A 27,498-nucleotide genomic window follows, 5' to 3' on the forward strand; every position below is an offset into this window, starting at 1 on the left:
AAAATGGCAAATAAACACTTAATAAATTAATGATTCCTAAGAAAGCAAAAGACATTCAGAGACAAATACTTCCTCTAAAAATCATAAATATCCTGGTGGGTCTTCCTGTCATCTGTGTTCCTTGGACAAGGCACTCGATAAACCTAAAATCCCGTTTCATCAGCTGTAAACAGGTATCACGCATTACTGGTTTGTCGTCAGGATGGAAGCAGATTACACATGCTGAAGTGCTTTGTAAACAGGAGGGTTTTATACAAATATAAAGTTATGCACCTTCAAAGCTATCACACCAACAAAGACACTTACTCAATTAAACATTTTTGTAAAATTTTTAACAATGTATAAATACATCCCACAAAATAATCTGTTGGTTAAAAGACACCAACAAAGTTTACAGAACGTACAACAGAATTTATAGACTCCTACAACTGCTTGTAGATTGTTACATATATTGCTTTAAGAAATACCAATAATACAAAGGCATGATTTACAATATCCCCATTATAGCAAGAAAAAAAATAGATTCATACAATAAAATGTCTTTTAGGCATTTATTATGCCAAGTATTTAAATGATTATTCTCACTAGGACATAAGAATAATACTCTTTTAGTGATAAAAGACAGATTTCATTAGGCCAAGGCCCACTGACGAGTTTCCAAGAAGTTCTAAAGTAAAATCTGGCTATCCCTTCCAAAAAATAAATAGAACAGCAGCAATCTCTAAGAATCCCCTAAACAGAAACTGTGAAAATTCCATTTACATTAATAGGGCCTTAAGTACATGAGTTATTATAAATAAAAATAAAATTTACAAACTAGTTAACCACTAGCCCAAATTTGGTTTCTACCTGCCTGTGAGTGCCTAAGATAAGAAGTTTCATCATGAAGTATATATTAACTTGTAAGATTAACAATTATCTCTAACTTACATGTAAGCCAAAGTGCTTACTTTTACCACAGAAGCAAAACCTTCTTCTGACAATAATTTACAGAAATAATATGGACACACCTAGAGTTCTGCAACAGACCAAGATCATCCCCTATATTCTACACATCCAGGTACAAATGTCTCCATTACATATGTACATGAACACACTTTCAGTCATTTGGAATCAACGGACATTACAGGACTACGTGCACACATACATAACCACACATACATAACCATGAACCACTTTTAACCATGAGCCACGCCATACTTCCACGCCCCAAAATGCTAAAAAGAGATTAAAAATTCTGTATGAAAACTACCTTCCCATTTTTTTAAAGTAGATTTTAGAATGGAAAAACAAACCCAACACTCCTCTTTGCAACGTGTACTGAGTTCCAAGAGCCTCAGAGTCAAGAATCTCTTCAGCTGTTCCCCAGTGTAAAAGGACACACGAGCTTGCTCTCACTCTCTTCAGGAAGCCTGCTCATCTCCAGTGTTCTGAAAAAGAGAAAGAACTCCTTCAGACTGAGAACTGTTCTACTTGACATGCCAGCCTCCAAAGCACTAGGAAAACATTCCATGTCTGTAAGGAGGGCCAGATACTACACTACCTTACAGAGCATGGCCCAATGATTTTAAAAATGATGGACATGCAGGGCACCTGGGTGGCTCAGCTGATTGGGCGATTGCCTTCGGCTCAGGTCATGATCCTAGAGTCCCGGGATTGAGTCCTGCATCGGGCTCCCTGCTTGGTGGGGAGTCTGCTTCTCCCACTGACCTTTTTCCTCTCATGCTCTCCCTCTCTCTCTCAAATAAATAAAATCTTTAAAAAAATAAATAAATAAAAATTTAAAAATTAAAAAAAAATTATGGACATGCGGAGAAGTACATCAAAGGATCCCCTGAGATGTCCAGCAAGTCCGTCTCATGTTAAGCAGAATACCAGCAGCTGCCAGGTAACTCTCCTGACCCTACCCATGTTATGTCAGGGTCAAGGTTCTATTTCCCTGTATTCAATGCCCCTCCCTGCTTCAGAAACACTAAAAATCCGAAGGAAAAAAACTATTCAATACGCACTTGACAATTACCATACAATGGACCCCTGCAACATCCTATCTGGGACTGTGCAAAAATACCTCAGGAAAAAAATCATGTCCCTACAACATTATTCATTTTCTGGACTTTTCATCATATACAAGAGAAACTGTACAGTAGAATGGAAAGAACAATGAATTTCAAAAGAACAGAGGTGGGTTAGGCCTTAGCTAAGTGTACTATATATATATATATATATATATATATATATATATATATATATATATATATATATATTAGCTGTATATCCTTAAGAAGTCACTCAGTCTGTCAGAGCCCTAGCCATCTAAATGTAGTCCTAGGACCATGAGCATCATAGTCCCTGGACCACCACCCACCTGGGAACTTGCAAGACATGCAAATTGTAAGACCCTGCCAGGTTAACTCTGGGAGTAGAACTCAGCAATCTTTGTTTTAGCCCTGCAGGGGATTCTTAAGCAGGTTCAAGTTTGAAAAACCATTGTCCTATATAACATTACCTGCCTGACCTACTGCCCTTAACAAATGTGAGATATCCCAGAAAGTACCCCGTCAAATCTCCCCAAGTGATTTAACCACAACTATTCACCTATGAATAGTACTTACTCCATTGAAACCCCTGATTTAAATCTTCATACAGGGGAACTAGAGTAAAACCTTTATGTTCTAAAAAACAATCAAACAAATCTGAGTACTCTAAAACAATCTTTAATGATAGAGTCTTATGTCTCTACTTGTTCTGACCATAAATCCAAAAATCATAACATATGTTCTCCGAAACTTCATTTAGAGCCACCAGAATTAATGGAAAGCTACTGAACTTAGGTAGTTTTTTAGAATTAAGTTGTTATCAATGATAGTTTATCCCTGGTTTTAAAATAATTTCAGGGCAGGGACCCTGGGTGGCTCAGCTGGACTCTTGATTTTAGCTCCAGTCACGACTTCAGAGTCATGAGGTCGAGCCCCGCATCAGGCTCTGTGCTGAGCATGGACCCTGCTTAAGATTCTCTCTCTCCAAGGGGAACCTTCCTACACTGCTGGTGGGAATGCAAGCTGCTGCAACCACGCTGGAAAACAGCATGGAGGTTCCTCAAAAAGTTGAAAACAGAGCTACCCTATGACCCAGCAATTGCACTACTGGGTATTTACCCTAAAGATACAAAGGCAGTGATCCGAAGGGGAACATGCACCCGAATGTTTATAGCAGCAATGCCCACAATAGCCAAACTATGGAAAGAACCTAGATGTCCATCAACAGATGAATGGATAAGGAAGATGTGGTGTATATATATACAATGGAATACTATGCAGCCATCAAAAGAAATGAAATCTTGCCATTTGCAACGACATGGATGGAACTAGAGGGTATTATGCTGAGCGAAATAAGTCAATCGGAGAACAAGTACTATCATATGATCTCCCCGATATGACGAAGTGAAGATGCAACGTGGGAGGTTTGGGGGGTAGGAAAAGAATAAATGAAACAAGATGGGCTCAGGAGGGAGACAAACCATAAGAGACTCTTAATCTCACAAAACAAACTGAGGGTTGCCAGGGGAAGAGGGTAGGGAGAGGGTGGTGGGGTTATGGACATTGGGGAGGGTATGTGCTATGGTGAGTGCTGTGAAGTGTGTAAACCCGGCGATTCACAGACCTGTACCCCTGGAGCTAATAATACACTATATGTTAATTAGAAAATTTAAAAAATTATTAAAAAAAAAAAAAAAGATTCTTTCTCTCCCCCTCTCCCTTGGCCCCTCCCATTTTCTTCTTTAAAAAATAATAAAAATAATACATAAATAATTTTCCCAAAGAAATAATAAAGAATAAATAAGATTTCAGGGCACTGACAATACATTTCTAGAAAGTCCTAAAAGTCAAAAGTAATTAACATAACTTTATCATCATCATCTCACATTCAAAGTTTTTTAAGTATTTCCTAAAAATCAAACTCTGTAAGAATTAGTCACTGACCCTCACACCCAGAAAACACTTACTTGTCTTAAAAACTGCTTTCCAAGATAAGATGTAGCCATGTTGGTTAAATTCTTCCTGCTGCCCACTTTGCACCTGATGTAACCATACAGGTTGGCACCTTGTAGCACCACACCCATGATAACCACCGCCTGGGAAAGAAAAAATAATCAGTGGTTACTGGCCTAAAATGCACTGACCTTCCTCTGTGTCAAAAAACAACAACAATAAAAAACACAACAAAACAAAGCAGACCACCACGGGAAAGAGAAGGAAAAGGAAACTCATGGGTGGGACTTGTGTCAATGAGACTCCTTAACCTGACAAAACAGGCCCATCCAATACCTGCTGAGCACAAGGCACTCACATCCGCCCAACATATATTAATTACACACATATGCTATACACCAGACCCCAAGCTGCCCCCTGGGGACGCAACGAAAGGACCATTCTCTCTCTAGGATTTTCCATGGGTCTACAAATAAAGATACAAAAATAAGTAAGTAAATGAGATTCAGAAGAGGCTCAAACGTTAATTATTCCTTTAAGAATTGTGAAAGAATGGTCAGAAGATCAAGCTTTCTCAGTTATTAACTAAGCATGCAAAGGGGAAACTCCACTCTAGGCGAGCGTGCGTGTATGTGTGTGTGTGTGTGTGTATGTGACAAACAACCATCTTCCAGGAAAACAAGGCAGAGCTGGGAGACAGCAATCAATGGCTGTTGGCCTCCTGCGAGGAGCAGGATGCAGGGAGAGCACTAGGAGGAAACATACTTTGGCACAGTTGCTCCTTCCTTATAGCCACATCTGGGAACCTACACATGACCCCACTAAGATCATTAAAGACAGTGAGTAAGAAACTCAAGCTTCCTCTTTAAAGATTATGGAAGAGGGGCACCTGGGTGGCTCAGTCGGTTAAGCGTCTGCCTTCAGCTCAGGTCACGATCCCCGGGTCCTGGGATCGAGTCCCGCATCAGGCTCCCTAATCAGCAGGGAATCTCCTTCTCCCTCTCCTTCTGCCCCTTTCCCTGCTTGTTCTCTCTCTCTCTCAAATAAATAAGTAAAATCTTTAAAAAAAAAAAAAGATTATGAAAGAAAAGTTAATTAGGACAATGTGAGGAGGTCCCACAGTTGCTCTAGAACAGGGGTGGGCAAAGTTTTTCTGTTAGAGCCTTTGCAGGCCATGTGATCTCTGTTGCAAACACTTCACTCTGCCATCCCAGTCCAAGAGCAGACACACACAACATGTAAACAAACAGGCAAGGCTGGGTTCCACTAAAAAGTTACAAAAGCAGGTGCTGGGCTAGATTTGGCACACAGGCCATAGTCTGCCAAGGCCTGCCCTAGAATAAACTCATCAACCCATCTGCTGTTAAAAGGGTCACCCGGGAAGTGTTTCTATGTGAAAAAGCAACACAGCTAAACAGAGTCTCTCGCCAATCCACACTTACTCTCCTTAACCTTTAATAAGCTATGCAGTTGATTTTAAGGACGTTAAAGGGTTTAAGTGTTTAATTAAGGAACAGATACAAATTCCTAGTAAAAGTGGAATTGCACTTGCTATTTAAAACTTGTGTTTCAGGGTATCTGGGTGGCTCAGTCATTAGGCGTGGGACTGAACCCCACATGGGGCTCCCTGTTCTGAGGGAAGCCTGCTTCTCCCTCTCCTGCTTCCCCTGCTTGTGTTTTTTCTCTTACTCTCTCTCTCTCTGTCAAATAAATAAATAAAATTTTTTTAAAAACTTGTGTTTCACAGAAATAAATACATTAGAATTATACAAGGTTGTTAGTTACCTAAATAAACATAAAACTATATTTTTATTTAAATAAAACTTCTCATGCTTCTCAAAGTGGGACACTCCTAACATGCTAGGGACCAGCAATCACAGACTGAGCATGGGTCCTACAACAAATTTTAAAATCTATTTGTAAGTTAATTGGGGTGCCTGGGTGGCTCAGTGGGTTAAGCCTGTGCCTTCGGATCCGGTCATGATCCCAGGATCCTGGGATCAAGCCCCGAGTTGGGCTCTCTGCTCAGTGGGGAACCTGCTTCCTCCTCTCTCTCTCTGCTTCCTCTTCTCTCTCTCTGCTTCCCTCTCTGCCTGCTTGTGATCTCTGCCTGTCAAATAAATAAATAAAATTTTAAAATCTATTTATAAGTTAAAACAGCAGACATCTGGTTTAAGGTGGTGTAGTGAAGCCTAACATCAAGAGCTCTCTATCCCTAACACAAAAGAGATTTTAAAAATACAAAGGTTAAAAAGAGATTTTTAAAAATAGGTTTGGGTGCCTGAGTGGCTCAGTTGGTTAAGCGACAGCCTTCGGCTCAGGTCATGATCCTGGAGCCCAGGGATCGAGTCCCGCATCGGGCTCCCAGCTCCATGCGGGGTCTGCTTCTCCCTCTGACCTTCTCCTCTCTCATGCTTTCTCTCCCCCACTCTCTCAAATGGATAAATAAAATCTTAAAAAAAAAAATAGGTTTAAAATAAAAGGGAAATAAGCCAGTACTAATAAACATTTAAAAAGGGGGAAGGGGCTGGGGGTCAGAGAAAGAACCAACTTGGTTCTGCTCTATACAACTCCTCTCTCTCCAAAGACCCTCTAACGGAAATTTCAGCGATGATCACTGCCCCTCAATATGTTGGAGGCAGAAGTCCAAAGGATCCAGACAGCCCTGAGAAAAAATTCAGACCCCTGCCTCCCAACCACCCACCACGCAACACAGGCACCTGATCCCAGCAGCCTGCCACAAGATGCCCCCTGGCGAGGAGAAGGAGAAGCAACACAGAAGGACCAGCCAGCATCAAGCCCATGTTCTCAGCGGGAAAGGGGGAAGTCGTTCCCAGAGAGCCTGAGTAATGGGAGCCCAAACCACCTTCCTTATAACCTTACCCAGCTGTTTTAGGAAGTGGAACCAGTGCTAGGGAAGGACTGGGCTGACTCCCCCAGAGTGCTAGGGCTCCGAGGCCTCAAGCAGGAAGGTAGCACCAGCACGGCGCACACAGCCACCCAGGAGAAAGAATCACACAACCTTAGAGAAGGCAAAACCCAAACAAGCTAGTATAGAGGAAGCCAGAGGCCAGGCTGTGCCCTCTACCTCACACCTACACCTCAGGCCGCCAAAGCCAGAATTCTGGCCCTAGCTCAGAGCAAAGCCCAGACGTCTCAGATACCACCCAGAGGCGGTCAAGGAGAAATCAACCGCACGAATCCAGCACGGTGAGGAGGTCGAGACACAGCAGCTACCACGAACTGAGCAACCTGGAGAGGGGAAGAGGGAAAACACATCCATGCAAAACTATGGAGGAGGAGGAAGACGAAGATGATGATGGTGGAGGAAAAGAAAATAATAAGAAAGGAATATAATATGTAAAAGGTGAAGAATCTATTCCGAAAGAAATACAGCCCACCAAAATAAAAGCATTTCTGGGAACACTGCACCCTACCAAGAACCCAGAGATAAGAATTCAAAGGAGCATGAAGGTTAACACAGGACAAGAGGAGATGAAAACAGGGCTGGCAGAGGTAAGGAACTACAGATGGAAGCTGCTGCCACACGCCCACTGGGAGTGGCCCAGTGTCCTCGCCCCTGTGTTCTCCAGCATGTTCCACCAGCATAGAAGCTCCACCAGAGCCTAGCTGGCCACCAACTGCACCTCAGGGCCTGGAACAGCTCTAACATCTGGAAGAGTCCTAAGAAGATTTGCAAACCGAATAAGCAGGAAGAGAAAAAATGAAAGATGGTAGAGGGGAACAGATAAAAACAACCCAACAAAGAGATAAATGGTCCCTCAGAATCCAAGAAGCCCAAAAATAGAACATAAATGAATGTAAACACTTGACAAAAGACAACCATCCTGATTCAAAGCAAAACCAGCATTGACATATTCGAGGAGTACAGTTTCCAGAAAAATCAACATAGAAAGATAAATATAAGGATACTCTGGAATTTTTTTAGCACTCAAGAATTAAAAAAAATAATTTCTTCATTCGGGGAGAGAAATGATGCACTCACTTACATGCAGGTTAAGTGAACCTGGCCTCAGATTTCTCTGCAATATTCAATAGAAGAAAATGATGATGTAATGTCTTCTAAAGGCTGCAAGAAAGAACCTTTGACTCACCGTGCCACATCATCAATCAAGAATGAAGTCAACTCGGGGTGCCTGGCTGGCTCAGTTGGTAGAAAGTGCGACTCCTGATCTCAAGGTGGTAAGTTAGAGACCCGCTTTGGGTGTAGACATTACTTAAAAATAAAAATTAGTAGTAAAAAAATAAAAATAAAAGAATGAAGCCAACAGATTCATATTCTTTTTCTTTTTTTTCAAGTAGGCTCCAAGCCCAGCATGGAGCCCAAAACAGGGCTTGAACTCACAACCCAGAGATTAAGACCTGAACTGAGGTCAAGAGTCAGATGTTCAACCAAATGAGCCACCCAGGCACCCCAACAGGCTCATATTCTTAAATATGACAGAGCGAAAGGAAAATAGCACCTACAAATTCTCTGAAAAAAAAATCACCCAACAAGGAAATTTAGCCAACCAGGAGGTAAAAGGAAAAGCTGCAGTTAACCCAACTGAATCAGTGTATTTAAATAGATCAAAGAATGAACACCCAGTAAGACACATCATTTCAAAAGGTCTAACTGCTAAACCTTGACAACAAAACTCATACTAGAGAAAACACAACTCAGGCAAGAGGAAGGGAAGAAACAAGAGAAGGAACAGAAGAATGTTTATCTCCTTCCCTTTCTGACAGATTCTAGAGGTCAAGAAAGAGGTTTAAACACCATACTTAAAACAACTAAAATTAGCCTATAATCATCAGAAATCCAAATGCGGAGGCAGGACGAGAAGTGGGAGAAAGCATGGCTGTTAACTCTGCCATCCTTCACAGCAGGAAACCAAGACTACTACGTTTCCCAATCCACAAAAGAGGGTGTGATACAAACATAAAGTAAGAGAGACCTACTAGAAAAACTAAAAATACACAATAAACCTCCCAAATCCCAAAAGGGGAAGTATGTATATGAATACACAAAGAAAAAAAAGGCCTATATAGCAAAACAGACATAAGAAAATAATTAAAATATGGGGAAAAAAACATAAGTAAAGCCAAAACATGCCTGGAATCAATAAATGTTAAGTGAAATAAACTCAACTATGAAATGAAAAAGAATCACAGTTTGGGTCAAGTGAGAGATTATATTTTCCAAAGATGGTAGCAATGACATCTGTTCCACGTGCTTTTCTAGAACTTTCATATTCCCCCCATCAAGCAAGCTACATAGCTTAATCCCCATTCCCTTGAATGTGGATGGGTGGCAAAAGTGATGACCTCTGAGCCTAGATTGTTGCCATGGCCTGAGTTGCATCTTCCCAAAATTCTAGGAAATTGAAATACTAACCCTGCACCTCAGAATGTCACTGTATCTGGAGAAAGCGTTTGTAAAACGGGGTCACTAGGGTGGAACCTGACCCTCTATGACTGGTGTCCTTGTAAAAAGAGATTAGGACACAAACACGCTTGGAGGAAAGACCACATGAAGATATGAGGGAAAGACGGCCACCCGCAAGCCAAGGAAAGAGGCCTCGGAAAGAAGAAATCAAACCTGCCAACATCTTGATCTGGGGCTTCTCGCCTCCAAAACTGTGAGAAAATGAAGTTCTGGTGTTTAAGGCCCTCAGAAGGCAGTACTTTGTTACAGCAGCTGGAGCAAACTCACACAGTGTAAAGGGCAATTCAGCTTGAACTAAGACACTCCCAATGAGAGCTGTGAACTGCCATGAGGCCGCCATGCTGTGAGGACGCGCTACATGGCCATGCGGGGAGACTACGCCGAGAGGCTGTGGGACTTCACAAACAGGCGATGCCTCCAGCCATGCCAGCCACTGCCTGACTGCAACCACATGGACCTTAACCCACAACCTTCCAGACAAGCCCCACTCAGTCCCAGTTCCTGAACCAGAGAAACTGTGAGAAATAATCAAAAAAAATTTTATTTTTATTATGTTACTTTATTTGTTATTTATACTTTATTTTTAGCTTGATGGGGGAAATATAAATTTATTTTTAAGGCACTACATTCTGGGAAGATTTACGATATACCAACAGCCAGCCAGAACAAGTTACCAACTAATATTTCCAGAGAAGAGCCCTCTGTTAGTTCCAAACTAAGCTAAACATGTTTGACTGGAGCTTACTGAACATCCACCAAGATAATACTGTGATAAATATACAGTAACCTCTGTACAAGATGGGTTAAGTCAAAATTCTGGAAGGCCCTAGGAGAATCAGTGTCTGAGAAAAGCAGAGTTGGGGAACAGAACTTGGGAAATGCATAATGGAGCTGCCTATTCAAGACAGGTCTCAAATGTTACCAGAGATGGTTGCTTCTGGTGATCACCCATCAGACACGCTAGGGAATTAGTAGGGACATCCTCACAGATGGATACTCACCAACCACTTCACTCTGAAGGAGAAGAGCGCGCTAAAGGCAAATATGACCCACAGCACCGGGCAGGCAATGAGTCCTAACCAAAATATTCTTGATTCGGCCTCGGAAACAGTTTTACTCTCTTGAGCAGACACCTAAGAAAGAACATGAACTTAATAACCAGTACTGTAGTATTTATCAGAAAAAAGTTTCACATTTTTCATGAAAATACCTAAGTCTAAAATCTGAATAAATTAATGAAGATGACCCAAGTCCCTCCCCCAACCCCAAAGAACAGTTGGTATATCTACCACTATTTAATTTTAGGAACTGGCTTAAATATGCTTTAACTCAAATTTTTTTTTATTTTCAGGGCAGAATGGACAGTCTGTCATGACACAAGACATGGGTAAAGGTAAAGCTTGTTTCTGACAGGCTTCTATTCAATTCTTCCTGTTCTTGTACTGTTTATTAATAAGGAAGCTTTGAATCACACTATAAGAGCTAAGACAATCAAGACAATCAAGGCTACAGCCATCCTGGAGACAAAAGATCAGGTCAGGGCCCAGAGAAAGAAATGGAATCACGGGATTTTGGATGATGCCAAAATGTCTTAGCAATACCCAGAAATTGTAAAGGGTGGTGAGCTGCTTCCATATAGATCTTATAATATAAAGGACATGGGCTTATCACTGAACACAAGACTGCCTTCTCAGAGGTGGAGCCTGTCAAGGCCCTTCCAAGCAGAAGGCAAACAACTTAATTAGTAGTGTTCTCCAAGAATTCTGTCCTCTGCCTCCCAGCCGATTCCACAGGGAAACTGAATGTTTGCTACAGATAGGCAGGCTAACCCAAAACAGATCAGCTTCCCCAAGGGTTCCCAAAGGCAGAGGCTTAAAGAACACTGTTCTGGTTGATTCAGATTCTCTCTGTCTACTTGTATCCCTCTTTTTCTTTTCCCTGCCCACACGAGGAAGTGGACTGTGCTTTGGAGCAAGGACAGAAGGAGCTACTTTGGAAGCAGTTATCTGATGACAGGGACAGATCCCTGGAGAGACCAGGCACAGCAACACAAAGCTGAGGGCCCTCAGAGGTCCTTTTATCAGCAGCCCCTGATAGGTAGCTTAGCACACAGAAGAAATTAGGACCCAAAATCCTTTCTCAGGGGCTTCTTTCCTGTACGCGCCTTACTTCCAGTCTCAACTAGACAGAAAAAATACAGTTTTAGAAGGCCATCTGGTTTAGTGCTCACAGGCCAAGGGATCTAGGGTAGTACTTTTAGTCCTTTATACTTCACCCATAAATACTTAAATGTAATCTGCACATAATTTATTGAATGAGATTTTGGAGGGGGAAAAAAAGGGTAGTTTACCTTCCTGGACTCAAACACCCAGTGGCTTTTTCCGTCTTCATCTATATGATTCCACCAACGCAGACCAACCATGAGTCTACCTGTGACATTCTGGTAAAGATTAATATAAACACACGCATTTTAAAAGCATTGTTTAAAGAACTACCATAAGGTCATATCTTAGTGCAACATATCACAAACCAAAAAAATCTTCAGCTTTATCTCCCATAACATCCAGTTAACAAAGACCACCACACACCAGGCCTGGATGAAAAAAAAAAAAAAAAAGATAATGCAACAGCATGACCAATAGGGGTTGAGGTGACAGGGTAATAAGCATGTCACTAAACATCACCCTTTCCCTTCTCATGAACTCTTGCCCTTTCTTCCAATTCCCTAATGTGTTCCTTGTTTTTTGTTTTTTGTTTTTTTTTTTTAAAGATTTTCTTTGGAGAGAGAGTGAGAGAAAGAGAGAATGAGTTGTGGGGTGGGTGGGAAAAAATGAATAAAATGAAAAACTGGCAGTCTGGAACCCAGAGGAATGCCCTCACCAGAAGCTGACCATCCTGGCACCCTAACCTGGCACTTCTGGCCTCTAGAATGTTAAAAATACATTTCTGGGGTGCCTGGATGGCTCAGTCGGTTAAGCATTTGCCTTCAGCTCAGGTCATGGTCTTCCTGCTCAGTGGGGAGTCTGCTTCTCCCTTGCCCTCTATGATCTCTCTCTCACAAATAAATAAATCTTAAACAAAGAAAGAAAGAAAGAAAGAGAGAGAGAGAGAAAGAGAGGGAGGGAGGGAAGGGAAGTTCCTATCATTTATAAGCCACCAGACTATGGGACTGTTAGAACATAGCAGCCCAAACCAATACAATGGTCACAGGCACTAGCCCTCATTTAATACCTCAAAGGTACCAAACCCCTTCCTCTTACTAATGTAACAAATTGCTCTGACAGCTCTCTCAAGGTCTATTTACTCAACTAATATTTATTGAGCACTTACTCTGTGCTGCTAATAAAAATGATGACCAACAAGCTTCAAGCATTACGTGGAAGAGAGACAGTCCAGCAAAACAAAAACAAAAACACACTGCCACCAGCTGCGGTAAGTGTGGTGAGGGAGAAATGCAGGACACCTCAAGAGGCTAGTAGGGAAATCTGATCTAAACTGCAAATCAGAAAATGTCTCCCTGGGAATCAACTTTGGGAACAAAATTAAAGGATAAGCAGGAATCACTCACTAATGTGGATTTCTGGTTAGAGGTGTTCACTAACAGATCCAAGGGTTCTGTGAACTTGTGTGAGGAAAAAAAATGCTCTCTTTATCTTCACTAACTTTGGGCTGAAATTTAGTTTGTCTTTAAATTATGAATGGAAACAATAAACCACAGTAGAATTAACAGCATGTGTGACTCAGACCAATAAAAACCACAGATATTTTTCACATTGTATTACACCTGGTGCAGTTATCACAAAATAGTGCTTATGCGCATCACGGCTTGGGAAGCAATCAGATAGGCCTCTAGATCTTATTATTTAATGCATTCATAAAGAAGCATATCACACAAAATCAGAAATTTCTCTTTTTAATGTTTTCATTATTTCTCAATATAAGTAACTTTCTTTGTAATCTTATGTATTTTCTTTCAAGTATTTAAAAGCACTCATGGGACACCTGGGTGGCTCAGTCATTAAGCATCTGACTTCACCTCAGGTCCTGATCCCAGGGTGCTGGAATCGAGCCCCGTGTCAGGCTCCTTGCTCAGCTGGAAGCCTGCTTCTCCTCCCATTCCCCCTTCTTGTGTTCCCTCTCTCGCTGTCTCTCTCTGTGTGTCAAATAAATTAAAAAGAAGAAGTAGAAGGAAGAGAAAAGGAGGAAGGGGGAGAAAGAGGAGGAGAAAGGAATGCAAATAAATAAATAAATAAATAAATAAATAAATAAACAAATAAATAAATAAATAAATAAATAAATGTACTTGGTAGCTTCATGAGATTGTGAAACCAGTGGCACAAAAAAGGTTAGGAATCCTGGGGTTAAGGTGATACAGCAGTGAGAACATTCCAGGACAAACCGTGGGCACAGAGCCCTAGGGAAGAAAGAAACATCTATGGATTTATGGGACTTAGTGACAGACCGGATAAGGAATAGGAAGAAGGGAAATCCTCCATCTCTTGTTTGCTCAGGTTAAACACCAGTGATTCGAGGCCCCCGGAAAGGGAGCTCAGATGGAAGTGCGACATCTTGAGGCCAGAAGGAATAGTGAGATTTCCCATAGGCTGAATGTGAGCTCCTTCAAGACAACTCGCTAAGTGAAATTGTCAAGCAGACAGGTCTGCCCCGGTGAGGACAAGCCTGGACTGGAGATCCAGGTCTGAGGGCCACATGGCTCATGGACAAGCAACTAAAATCAGAAGCACAGATGGTACTGATCAGGAAAGGAATACAGAAAAAAGGAAAAAAAGGAGGTTTCATACCAAAATTCATATTGTAGAAATGCTAATATTGAAAAGCTAAGGAAGAGGAGAGAGTCGGCGGTAAAACTGTAAGGCAGCCAGGGGTCTATTTTACTGGCATTTTCAAACACCACCTCTTAGAATATTTTCAAACTCCTTTCCCATTTTCCCATTCTTTACTTTTCTGTTTTGATCACTAGATTATTTTCAAAATTTCTCTCTGGCTTATTGTTTTGTTTTTGAACTTCTGGACCTCTAATTTTTAAGAAACCTTTATTCTACTGTTTTTCCTCTAAGTTCAGCCTTAGACACATTCTGAAAGTTTCAGTGTAGGTAATCATCACCACGAATGTATAAATAATCTGTATTTATAGTCTATTTCCTGTTTAAGCCATGAGCTTTCAGCAGGTTGGCTTTTATTTATAATTTGGATTTTGAAAAGCGTTGTTTTTTTTTTGTTGTTGTTAGTTTTTAGTTTTACTGCACTAGACTAGAAAATAGAGCTTTTCTGAGGAGCTTACTTGGGTCTTCTTCACAGTGATACTTAATCAACTTTTTTAAGTGCTCCACAGGAGCGGAACAGGAAGATAGTCTCCATATGTAAAAAGTTCCACAATATTGCTATTGTGTTGACCTCCTCATTTCATTCAGATCCTTTAGACCTTATTTATTTTTGTTGCTTTGATCTGTCAGACTCACAATAAGTTTTTCCCACCTTATCCTAGTGCCTCTAATAGTTTTTCCCCCATACATGATCTGAAGGAATGTCATTCTGTGAATGGTCCTCAATGTGATTCATAAGATGACCTTCTTTGTTCCCTTAAGTATTATCTTACTTTCTATTTTGTCTGATAATATTACAATGCCAGGTTTCTTTCTGTTTCTATCAGGCTGATATTATCTTGTGTCCTTTTACTTTTTCTAACGCTGCCATTTTATTCCGATCTTTTAGTTGGGACTTAAAATTTTAAGACTTTATTTATTTATCTGTCAGAAAGAGAGCACAACCAGGGGGGAGCAGCAGGCACAGCAGGCAGAGGGAGAAGCAGACTCCCTGCTGAGCAAGGAGCCCAATGCGGGACTTGATCCCAGGACCCTGAGATCATGACGTGAGCTGAAAGCAGAACCTTAAGGACTGAGCCACCCAGGTGCCCCACAGATAAAAATTTTAAATGTTATAGCCTCTATGGGGCTTGTTTTATTCCTTTTCTGATAATGTAAAAGAGGTTAAAAAATGGTTTTAGAACTTTAATAATACTTAGTAAAATTTAAAGTAAGTTGTGTGTCTCCCACAGTGTTGGCGAGGATAGCAATGAAAGCATGGTTCACATAGCAAGAGAAGGAAAACAAAGTAAGTTTAAATATCACAAGGCATAGTACAAGGTGATGGAAGTAGGAGCAAATTAGTTATAACAGTAAATGTAATTTGATTAAAATCTCTTTTTAAAGATAACAATTTGAAGATTGGGTAAAAAATCAAAAGTCCTAGGATGCCTGGGTGGCTCAGTCAGTTAAGCTTCTGCCTTCAGCTCAGGTCATGATCTCAGGGTCCTGGGATCAAGCCCCACTAGGGCTTCCTGCTCTGTGGGAGGCCTGCTTCTCCCTCTCCCACTCCCCCTATTTGTTTCTGTCTCTTACTGTCTCTCTCTGTCAATAAATAAAATCTTTAAAAAATATATATGTATTTTTATCTTTCATTTGTCTCTTTTATAAGTTAAAATAAAATAATAATAAAATTAAAAATAAATCTCCTTCTGCCAAATGCACTGAGATTTATAATGATTATGATGTATCTCTGTTCTAACAAGGTTCTGAACTGGATCTACCTCTTTTACCAAATCCATTTAACAATCTTCCTATTCTTGACCTCTTCGTTCTGCATTGTATCTCAATGACTGGGATACCTCCAAGTAATTCTGTCACAGATAAAAGAGTGACACTTTATAAGCCCTTTTTTAGGAAGGAAGGAAGGAAGGAAGGATAAATTTATTAGAAAATATATTTCGGGGCCACATGTTTTAAAACCGTAAGCCCAGAAGGATTTAATTATATTGTTAAGAACTGGGAAATGGGGGCGCCTGGGTGGCTCAGGGGGTTAAAGCCTCTGTCTTCAGCTCGGGTCATGATCTCAGGGTCCTGGGATCGAGCCCCGCATGGGGCTCTCTGCTCAGCAGGGAGCCTGCTTCCCTTCCTCTCTCTGCCTGCCTCTCTGCCTACCTGGATCTCTGTCTGTCAAAATAAATAAATAAAATCTTTAAAAAAAAAAAAAAAAAAAAAAAAAGAAATGGGAAATGACCAGGAAAACCAACCAAAGGCCCTGTTCTATTTGGCTAAACAGAAATTACATAATAACAAAAATGCACATTCCTCAAAACAAAATTGTGACCAGGATACAGTAAACACTACAGAGCATAAAGCAACAAAAGAAATTCAAAGAAATGCAAGCCAAAGACGGTACAAAAGAAAAGCCAGGGCGCACCTGAGTGGCTCAGTGGGCTAAGCGTCTGCCTTCAGCTCAGGTCATGATCCCAGGGTCCTGGGATCAAGCCCCACATCAGGCTCCCTGCTCAGTGGGAAGCATGTTTCTCCCTCTCCCACTCCCCCTACTTGTGTTCCCTCTCTCACTGTGTGTGTCTCTGTCAAATAAATGACTAAAATCTTTCTCTAAAAACAAAAAAGAAAAGCCGAAATAAAAGAAATCTTTATAATCTTCATTCTCCGTGTTTTGCGACCTGTGGAAGCTGACAACCACCAAGACAGCCACTTCTGGTGTCTGAAAGAATCAGGAGGTCTAAAATGGCAGGGCTGGTGGTTGCAAATGGATCTATAACATCTTCCTGGTCTCTGAATCAATACACATGTCTCTGAAATCCCAAAATTAGCTTTGGCCTTTGTTGTTGTTGTTATCTTTGACTTTTTTCCCCACCACTTTACTATGAAAATTTCCAAAAATAGAACAGTCAAATTTTACAGTGACCACCCACATACCTACCACTAGAGTCTACGTTTAATATTTTACTAGTTACTTTAACACATGTCCACCTATTGAGGTACCTGTCTATTCATCCATCTTCCTACCTATCACTGTATTTGAGTTTAAAGCCATTTCTTACTACTTCCTATCCCTTCCAACAGGGTTTCTCCACCTCAGCGCTATGGGTATTTGAGGCCAGATAATTCTTTGTTGAAGGGACTGTCCTGTGCATCTTAACATGTTTATTAGCAGCATCCCTGGCCTCTACCCACGAGATGTCAACAAAGCACCTCCCCCAACCCCAGCTGTGACAATCAAAAATGTCTTCAGACATGGATAAACGTCCTCTGGGGGATAAAATTGGTCCTGGCTGAGAAACACCTCCCTAAAACACACCGCAGCCTTTGCAAAGGGTGCGCATTCCTTAAGAATTTGTGCGTGATCTATCCTGGGCCCTTACCCAGAAATCACACACAGTACACCTACAGGTGTGGTCTGAATGAGAAGTAGTATACAGACTTTGCGGCTGCTAGTCACATTCTGTCTGTTTAATTTTAAAGCTGACGTTGTCTGACATAGGCACAGACAAGTCGCCAATATAATAACCCACATGTGATCTGATGATATTAACACAAAATGAGGGCCAAGGTAGACAACAAAAAGATACATTAACACAAATCCAAATTGCTAAGGGTCATTTTTTTTCCCCACAGTTCATGCATCATTCAATCTTATCGTATCAAACACAATTAAAATAAAAACAATCGAACCTACCTTGACTGCCCAAAAGTCACATGACAACAACAAGATAATTGTCACCATACAGGCAATAAAGCTGCTGCTGAACAATTCACAGAGAAGATAGACTACAATTGCACTGACGCGAAAGAATAAATGGAAAAATGATGCCACTGGGTGTCTGAAAACCAAAACATAACAAAAGAAATGCAATTACATTTCACCACAGGTACTGCAGACAGAGATGAACAACGTTTCAGCCATAACATAACCATGCAGAGTTTTGTCAAAACAAAGGAGATGACTGGAGGAAGAAGCAAATCGCCCACTTTTCTGTGTTTGTAAGTCCCCTTTTTGACTAGGCTCTGCTGTCACAGAAAATACACTAAGGAACCAGGACTTTAACATCTCACTGAATATAAACTTTCACAAAACATATAATGAGAAACTTTGCCAAGCTTGGAAAATTAAGGAAACTATACTCTTGGGATTAAATCCTATTTTCACATAAAAAACTAATTCGGGAGTGCCTGGCTGGCTCAGTCAGAAGAGCACGTGACTCTTGATCTTGGGGTCATGAATTCAAGCCCCTTGTTAGGCACAGATTACTTAAAAAATAAAAATAAAAAGAATTCCTGGGCCCTCAGAAATCACTTCAGGCTTTAAGGCAAAGTAACTATCAGGTAGACTTGTTTTTGCTTTTTTAACAGCTTTATTGAGGTATAATCCACATACCATACGATCATGTATTTAAAGTATATACACCAGTGGTTTTTTTGGTATATTCACAGAACAGTACAATCATCACCACAATCACATTTAGGACTTCTTCATTACCCCCAAAGGCAACTGTATACCCACTGGCAGTCCCTCTTCATCCACCCCGAACCCTACTCCTCTCCAGCCATCAGCCATCACTCATGTCCCGCTGTCTCTACAGATTTGCCTATTGTGGACATTTCACATAGATGAAATCATACAATATGCGGTCTTTTGTGCCTGGCATCTCTCACTCAGCATGCTTTCAAAGGTCAGGTGGAATTTGATTGCAGTAAGTGACTTTCTTTAGAGGGAACTAAATTTGGAATAGAAATATGTCTGGCTTGACATGTTCATGTTATTTTATAGATAAAAGATGTGATTCTGAAATTCACACAATAAATCAAAACAGAACAGGTCTACAGAAACTAAAGAAATGGTGTGTTTCTATTTCTATGGCGCAGCTTGAAGTACAAACACCAGTGTTCACAAAAATGGATTCACAGATGTGAAAACTCAGCACTGAGTACAATTCCATAGGCCAGTTATACTCAAAGAAAATCTGAAATGTCCTCTTTGTCTCAGACCAAAGCTCAAACGAGCCATGTCCACTACTCACAAGTATGTAACCACCACTCTGCCCTGAATCCATCGGCTGGCTCCCGCCTACACACTGAACAGCCCCGGGTACTCACACACTCTTACGTCTTCCTACCTGATCTTGGATTTTTTTGGTCTGTTAGTTGTCTCCTCTTCCGCATCAAACAGGGAAACATCCTCGGTGTCATCATTACTGTCCTAGCAGGAAAATTGAATATCCATGAAGCAAAATGAAATTCGGTACTCGCGTGCCTCCTACACACAAGGCAGCGCGCTAGTCCAAATGGTGGACAAAAGACAGACATGGTCACGGACATTGGAGGATTGACAAGCTAGGGAGAGGGCACCCCGGGATCACCTGGCAACTAGCCATCGCTCCCCCGCTGCTGAGCCCCATGAGAAACCCCTGGGGTGTCAATGATGCTCCCGCAAACTTCCCCCGTGCACTCTTGGCTGCTCTCTCACCAGTTGCAGAGAAAGCAGAGACCATTGTGGGACACACCTGATGCTTTTGGCTCCTTCACGAAATCACCTGCCTGCACCCTTGTTTCCGTGAACTCTTCTCACCATTTGTATCTCACTCTATCCACAGTGAAAGCAACTGTTGGGCTTGGAATCTCTTCTTTTCCTGCCTCCTCGGGGGGGGGGGGGGGGGGGTTCCTCCATCAATTTCCCCTTCACTTACACTTTCTTGTATCTGCGGGTCTTTCTACTGCATCTTTCCAATCAGCAAATGAACTTTTTCAGAGATCATTTATTGCTTGAAAAAGATGTTTTAAAAACCCTGATCCTGATGTCCACAATAGCCGTAATATGGGAAGAGCCCAGATGTCCATCAACTGATGAATGGCTAAAGCTGTGGGGTGTGTACGTACGTGTACACACACACACACACACACACACACATTACTCAGCCATCAAAAAGAATGAAATCTTGCCATTTGCAACAATGTGTACTGAGCTAAAAGGTATTGTGCTAAGCGAAATAAGTCAGAGGAAGACAATTATCATATGATCTCACTCATATGTGGAATTTAAGAAATAAAACAGATGAACACAGGAACGGGAAAAAAAATAAGTCAAAAACAAAGAGGAAGAGTGCCTGGGTGGCTCAGTCAGTTAAGCAAGCATCTGCCTTTGGCTCAGGTCATGATCCCAGGGTCCTGGGACTGAGTCCCACATAGCTCTCCCTGCCTAGGAGGGAGTTTGCATCTCCCTCTGCCTATGCCCCTCCACACTGCACATGCACGTGCACTCTTTCTCTCTGTCAAACAAATAAATAAATAGAATGCTGAAAGAAGAGAGAGAAGCAAACCATAAAAGACTCTTTAACTACAGGAAACAAACTGAGGATTGCTGAAGGAGAGGTAGAGGGATGAGGTAAATGGGTGATGGACATTAAGGAGGGCACGTGATATAATGAGCACTGGTGTTACATGCAACTGATGAACCACTGAATTCTACCTCTGAAACTAGTAATACTGTATATGTTAATTAAATTGAATTTAAATTAAAAAAAAAAAAAAAAACACCCTGATCCTGAACCTCCCCTTCCATCTTTCGCTCTCCTCCCACAACATTCCTCCCTTTCACAGCCTTAGATTGGAAGGGTGGCTCACATCTCAACTCACCGTTTCAGCCTCAACCACAACAAACCTTCCTTGACACCTGGCCTAGGGCCAACCACCCACCACTCACCTGCCCTTACCTCATCCCTGCCCAACTCCGGACCCTCATGTACCCACAGAGCCATTCTTCTAACAGGAAGGTCACACCATGTCATTCCCCTCTGCAAATGTTTTCAACAGCTCTCCTACATGTATCAGGTAAAACTTAACTCCTCCATGTACAGTACAAGACATGTCATGATCTTCTGACTCTCCCTCCCACTGGGCAGTGCCACAACACCGCTATGACATGTTCTCTGAAAACACCATGGCTTCCCATCTGTCTGCCTCTCATGTTTGTTCCCTGCCCAGAAAGCTCTTCCCTTCTCCATCCCCTACAAAGTTCACCGTCAGGCAACACCAGATCTAGCTTTCAAATTTCAGATAAAATACTGAAAGAGCTGAGACACTCTCCCTGCAACCCCCAGGCCTCCCACTTCCCATGTTCCCTGAGCACCAGGATGAATGTCCACTTGCACAACTATGTCAGGGTATCTTCAGGTCTCCAAGGACTACCTCCATCTAGACTCCAAGCCACTGGAGCAGGGAGTGTCACTGCATTATAGTAGTGTCCAGCAGAGCACGCGGCCAGGCAGTACAATATTTATCGAAGGCATGAGCAAATGCACAAAGGAAGCAACTGCAGGCTGTGATCAGAGTTGGGAGAAATACAAGTGCAAATGGGAGCACAGGGTTCTGGAGGAGAGTGTTTGCGCTGGGTGTGGACAGAGCAGGAGGCCTCCTGCTCAGTCCAGTCCCTTGACTAGGTAGATTTTCAAAGGCAGAGTGTGGAAACACACAGGTATGTGCAGGGAATGGCCAAGGAGCCCAGAGACGCAGTGTGTGAGCTAAAGGCGTGTGATGTGCGACATATCTAAAGATGCAGATGTGTGAGCTGAAGCTTTAAAAGGAAAATGGGGGTGCCTGGGTGGCTCAGTGGGTTAAAGCCTCTGCCTTCGGCTCAGATCATGATCCCAGCGTCCTGGGATCGAGCCCTGCATCGGGCTCTCCACTCAGTGGGGAGCCTGCTTCCTCCTCTCTCTCTGCCTGCCTCTCTGCCTACCTGTGATCTCTGTCAATTAAATTTAAAAAAAAAAAAAATCTTTAAAAAAAAAAAAAAAAAGGAAAATGGACTCAGAGATCTGAGACCAGTGGTTCTCAACTTCAGTTTACAGGCTGGAATTGCCTGGGGTGCTTTCAAAAAGAAAAAAAAAGGAAAAAAAAAAATCGTGATGCCTGGGTCCCCTTGAATTACAAGATTCAGATGTAACTGGTCTGGAGTGTGGTCTATGTATCTGGATTTTTTTAAACCCCCAGATGATAATAATCTGCAGACAAAACTGAGATCCACTGTATGATCCAACGGACTAAAAAACTGAGACTTCTGCCCTTGATCCCAACAGTCCAATCTATACCCAGCAGCCAGGGTGACCGTTCCCACTTAGATCATATCATCCTCCTACTGAAAACACAGAGGACTTTGACTGAAAAACTGACTCCCTACCTGGACCCATCATGATCTGGTCCTGCCCACCTAGAGGACCTTATCTCAGGCTGTTTACTTTGCCTTCTGGAACTGTGATGGACTGAATAATGCTTCCTCTCCCTCCTGCCAAAGACATCCTGGTTCTAATGACTGGCACTTGTAAATATGTAAATTTACTTAGCAAAAAGATTTTTTGCATATGTGATCGAATTAAGGATCTTGAGAGGGGAAGAACATCCTATTCTGTTGGGCCCAATTACATCATTACATTGGTCCTTATAGAGGAACACAAGAGGATCAGAGAGAGCACTGAGATCCTGTAAAGCAGAAGATATCAGAGATAAATAGAGAGATTTGAAGATGCTGTGCTGCTGACTTTGAAGCTTGAGAAGACCATCAGCCAAGGAACGCAGATGGCCTCTAAAAGCTGGCGAAGGCAAAGACGAATCTAAGACTCTCCCCTAAAGCCTCCAGAAGAAACACAGCCCAGCCAATACCTTGATGTTAGTTAGCCCTTATGACGCATTTTGGACTTGTGACCCAAACTGTGACATGATAAATTTGTATGAAGTCACTTAATTTATGGTAATCTACAGCAAAAGGAAAACTATACAGTAACTAAGCCCCTGCCAGACTAGTCTCCTTTTTAGTTTCTTAAACATGCCAAACTTGCACCTCACTGGGTCCTTTTACATTTGTTCTATCTAGAACACTCTTTCCTCTCACCCTGTTCTTTGAAAGACTGCCTTATTCTCATTAAATACTGAGTGCCAGGCACGGTTTTAAGTGGTACAGCCTGAAACAAAAAGACAAACAGTTCTGCACTTCTGGAGATGCATTTACTAAGATAGGGAAGGCTATGGGCACGGTATCTGGGTGAAATCTGGAGTTTGATTTTGGACATTTAAGCTGAAGATGCTGGCTTAAGGACTTTTTTTTTTTTTTTTAACTGAAAAGGGTAACCGTTAGTGTGTTCTGCGCATAAGACTATCACATTCCGGGGCACCTGGGTGGCTCAGTGGGTTAAAGCCTCTGCCTTCGGCTCAGGTAATGATCCCTGGAATCCAGTCCCACATCGGCCTCTCCTGCTTCCTCCTCTCCCTCTGCCTGCCTCTCTGCCTACTTGTAATCTCTGTCTGTCAAATAATTAATTAATTAATTAATTAAATTTTTAAAAAGACTATCACATTCCAATTTAGGTGTTAAAAGGAAAATTCTGACTACTATATGGAAATTCTGGAAGGGAAAGGGAAAGATAAAGGCACAAAGCTGTAAGGCTGGTTTGGGTGGCTAATCCAATAATGGAGCCAAGAAGTCATGGTGTGGTCTAGGGTGGACACAGTGCGGGTGGTGAAACACATCCAGATTCCAAATGCATTTTAAAGTAGCAATGAGGGGCACCTGGGTGGCTCAGTCAGTTAAGCGTCTGCCTTTGGCTCAGGTCACGAACCCAGGGTCTAGGGATCGAGCTCCGCACTGGGCTCCCTGCTCAGTGGGGAGTCTGCCTCTCCCCCAGCTCATGCCTGTGTGTGTGCCCATGCTCTCTCTCGCTCGCTCTCTCTCTCTCAAATAAATAAATAAATAAAATCTTTAAAAAATAAAAGTAGAAATGACAGATTTTGCTGATAGGCTGAATATGGGTAAGAGAAAACGAGTTAAGAAGATTCCAAAATTTTCGCCCTGAACAGCTAAAAGTGCAGGCACCAAGACAGACTCTGAGCACACCAATATCTATAGATCAAAAAGATGAGAAGGAATAAGCACTGGGGTTGAAAAGGAAGTGCTCAGGAGTAGGAGCTGAACCAGGAGGTGGTGTCCTGGAAGCCAAGTGAAGAAAGTGTTTCCAGGAGGAAGATCAGATCAACTGTGTGAAATGCTGCTCACAAGTAGGATGAAAACCAGAGACCACTGTCTTTAGAGCGAATCATCAGTGACCACATTAACAGCAGTTTCAAGATGGCAGAGGGAAGTAGGAGAAAACCAGACTAGACTGGACACAAGAGAGAACACAAGTAAGAGACAAGTATAAATAAATCTTAAGGAACAAAAAATGGGGGGGGAGAGTTGAAAGGGTACATAGAATGAAGTTTTTCAAGACAAGACATTAAAGCACATTTACATGTTAACTTAAACAAGCTTTTTTTTTAAAAGATTTTATTTATTTATTTGACACACCAGAAAGAGAGATCACAAGAAGGCAGAGAGGCAGGCAGAGAGAGAGAGGAGGAAGCAGGCTCTCCAAGAGCCAAGAGCCCAATGCGGTACTCAATCCCAGGACCCTGAGATCATGACCTGAGCCGAAGTCAGAGGTTTAACCCACTGAGCCAGCAGGGCACCTTTTTTTTTTTTTTTTTTTTTTTTTTTTAAGTGGGCTCCACCCAGCAGAACCCAACTCAGGACTCTGAGATTAAGACCTGAGCTGAGATCAAGGGTCAGAGGCTTAAGCAAATGAGCCACCCAGGTGCCCCTAAAGCTTTTAAAAATGGAAAAAAAAAAAAAAAAAAAAAACCCACCTGCTGCAGAAGAGCAAGGGGAGAATTGCTGGAGTACTGCCTTCCAGCGGACCAGAGTGCACACGTAGAGGGCATGGCCTAAGGGTGGAGCACAGACAGGAGAAAGAAGGCAGAGTCTATGGGAGATCATGAGCACAGATGCAGCAGGCAGATGGTGTGAAATTCTCTTCTGATGCCTTCCACTTTTCCAGTGACATGAGAATTAGAGGACAAGGGGGAAAATGTGGAAGGTCTGAAGAATGAGAAATCTCAGGAGCGGCCCAGAAGGGTGGGAGGGTGAGGAGCTTATGGGACTGTGGTGATGACTGCCTGGCAGCATTAAGAGACCGCGCACGTGAGGTTCACGGTCACACACTTAAAGTGGGAACAGTCAGTACGGTTGCGTGGTGCCCTTCAGCCTGGGTGCAGGTTCTGAAAGCCGCATCTAACAATCATTGGAACTTCTCCACTCAAGCGACCTCCTCAGTGGTCTTTCCTGATCATCAATTCTAAAGATGTCCTATTCTTGCTATGACATCACTATGTTGTCGCTATCTTTACCTAACTCCGCACCCCAACGCAACCACAAGCCCCCAACCCCCGGCAACATAAACCTGTCTGAATCGTTCACAACCCTATCCCAAGGCCCAGAACAGGGAGTGCCTGGGCCACAGCAATCCCTCAGTAACAAAAAAAAATACCTATACCCTTGAGGGAAAGTGCACTATAAACAGTAAAAAAGGTTTTAACACGGGAAGGGATTATTAAATTTGTCGTACTCATGGCTGGCCGTCAACCTGTAAACTGTAATTAATTCTAAGGGGACAGACGTGATCGCCGAAGTGATAAGCAGTCACCACTAGTGTCACTTCGGCAACGGACACTTGAATGCTAGGGCCCTGGCGGGGTCTCCTACTCCCACAGGATCGCGGTGCACCCCTCAGAGTCCCCGACCGCCTGGGGAAAGCCAGACCGCCAGCAACTTCACTTTCCGCAGCACAGCGCCCGAGCGACTCAGCGCCCCGCGTCGGCTGGCACTGCGCTCTGCACACACCCGTGCACACCCTGCACACCTGCGCTGTGCCTCCGACGCGCAGCCTGCCATCCTCCGCCTCCACAAAAGGTCTCCGGGCTGCAGGCGGCGCTCCCCAGACAGCCGCCCGCGGCCCTCCGCCCACACGTGCCCCCCACCGCCCCCGGGCTCAGTCGGCTAGTGGGGCCGCGGGTACAACGGCCCTGGGCCGCCAGACTCGCACCCCTCTGATTCCGCGGACCCGGCGCCCAGCCACACCCACCCTCACAGAGCGCCCCCAGACCCTCACCTGCTGCAACATGACGCCCCTACGCCAGCCCCACTTCCGGGAGCCACGTCAGCGTCGCGGCTGACGTGACCTGGTCGCCACAGGAGGGGAGGAGCAAAGCACAAGCCCAGCCCACTCCCACTTCCGCTTCCAGGTGCTTCGCGGAAGGCGGGGGGAGTAACGGGGGGGCGGGACGAGCTCGGGGCGGAGCGCGAGGAAGGTCGGCGTCCTGCCGGCGTGGCGAGCTCGGGACGGAGCGGGAGGGCTAACAGCGGCCCCGGAACGGAGCGAGCATGTGGGCGGGGTTTCCGGGGTGGGACGAACTCAGAGGGCGGGGCGAACTCGGGGACGAGGCAAGCGCCAGGGTGGTGGGCGGTTCGGGGGTGGGGCGACGTGTGACCGGGGCGTCCGGGGCGGGGCGGGCGGCCCAGGGGCGGGGCGGGCGGCCCAGGGGCGGGGCGGGCGGCCCAGGGGCGGGGCGGGCGGCCCAGGGGCGGGGCGGGCGGCCCAGGGGCGGGGCGGGGGCGGGCCTGGGCTAGTGCGTTTAGTGGGCGGGGAAGCGCGGACTGTACGGGGGCACGGGCTAGTCCAAGCTGTAACCAAAGACAGGCTCGCTTCTAACAGCATCAGCAACGCTCCCCTACGCTCGGTCAACTTCAGGGTGAAAGCTTTGTGGTTTGGCACGTGGGGATGTGGTTGCTCGCATTGGTATACCCGAGAGCGAGGGGTGTGGGGAACGGGCCTTACTATAATACAGTTGCATTTTGTTTGAATGTTTTACAACATGTGTACCTGCATTATTTTATGTGTACCTTAAATTATAGAAGCAACTTCGCTCTTGCGAAGAGGTGGAAGGGCATTAAGAAGAAACCAGGCAGAGGACTGTATACGATGGAGAGTTCGGGTTTTTTTTTTTAAGATTTTATTTATTTATTTGACCGACAGAGATCACAAGTAGGCAGAGAGGCAGGAAGAGAGAGATGGGGAGGGAAGCAGGCTCCCTGCTGAGCAGAGAGCTCATGTGGAGCTCGATCCCAGGACCCTGAGATCATGACCTGGGCGAAGGCAGAGGCTTAATCTACTGAGGTACCCAGGTGCTCCACAATGAAGAGTTTTATCGTGGGAGGAAAACAGGCCAGGAAACAGGAATAGAGGTTGAGAGCATGGGTTTGAGTCCCCAGTTTTCCAGGTACCCAGCTAACCTCAATGTACGTCTTCCCTCAGTTGTAAAGTGGGGATGATCATGGTATCTGAACAGGTTC

The 27,498-nt window shown here is 43.5% G+C and overlaps 1 protein-coding gene across 1 annotated transcript; it reads right to left on the bottom strand.

Annotated features, from left to right (window-relative positions):
• Window positions 1-228: 228 nt before the first annotated feature.
• Window positions 229-26,517, bottom strand: LOC116577801 (Golgi apparatus membrane protein TVP23 homolog B). The gene is made up of 7 exons (XM_032321514.1): window positions 26,258-26,517; window positions 19,406-19,488; window positions 17,968-18,112; window positions 11,789-11,878; window positions 10,440-10,571; window positions 4,004-4,132; window positions 229-1,430 (listed from the first exon to the last, which is right to left on the bottom strand). The coding sequence occupies exons 1-7, from the start codon at window positions 26,267-26,269 to the stop codon at window positions 1,404-1,406; spliced, it is 618 nt and encodes a 205-aa protein (XP_032177405.1). The 5' UTR covers window positions 26,270-26,517; the 3' UTR covers window positions 229-1,403.
• Window positions 26,518-27,498: the final 981 nt, after the last annotated feature.

This window comes from Mustela erminea, chromosome 18 (assembly GCF_009829155.1).
Source record: "Mustela erminea isolate mMusErm1 chromosome 18, mMusErm1.Pri, whole genome shotgun sequence".
NCBI classification, from domain to species: Eukaryota; Metazoa; Chordata; class Mammalia; order Carnivora; family Mustelidae; genus Mustela; species Mustela erminea.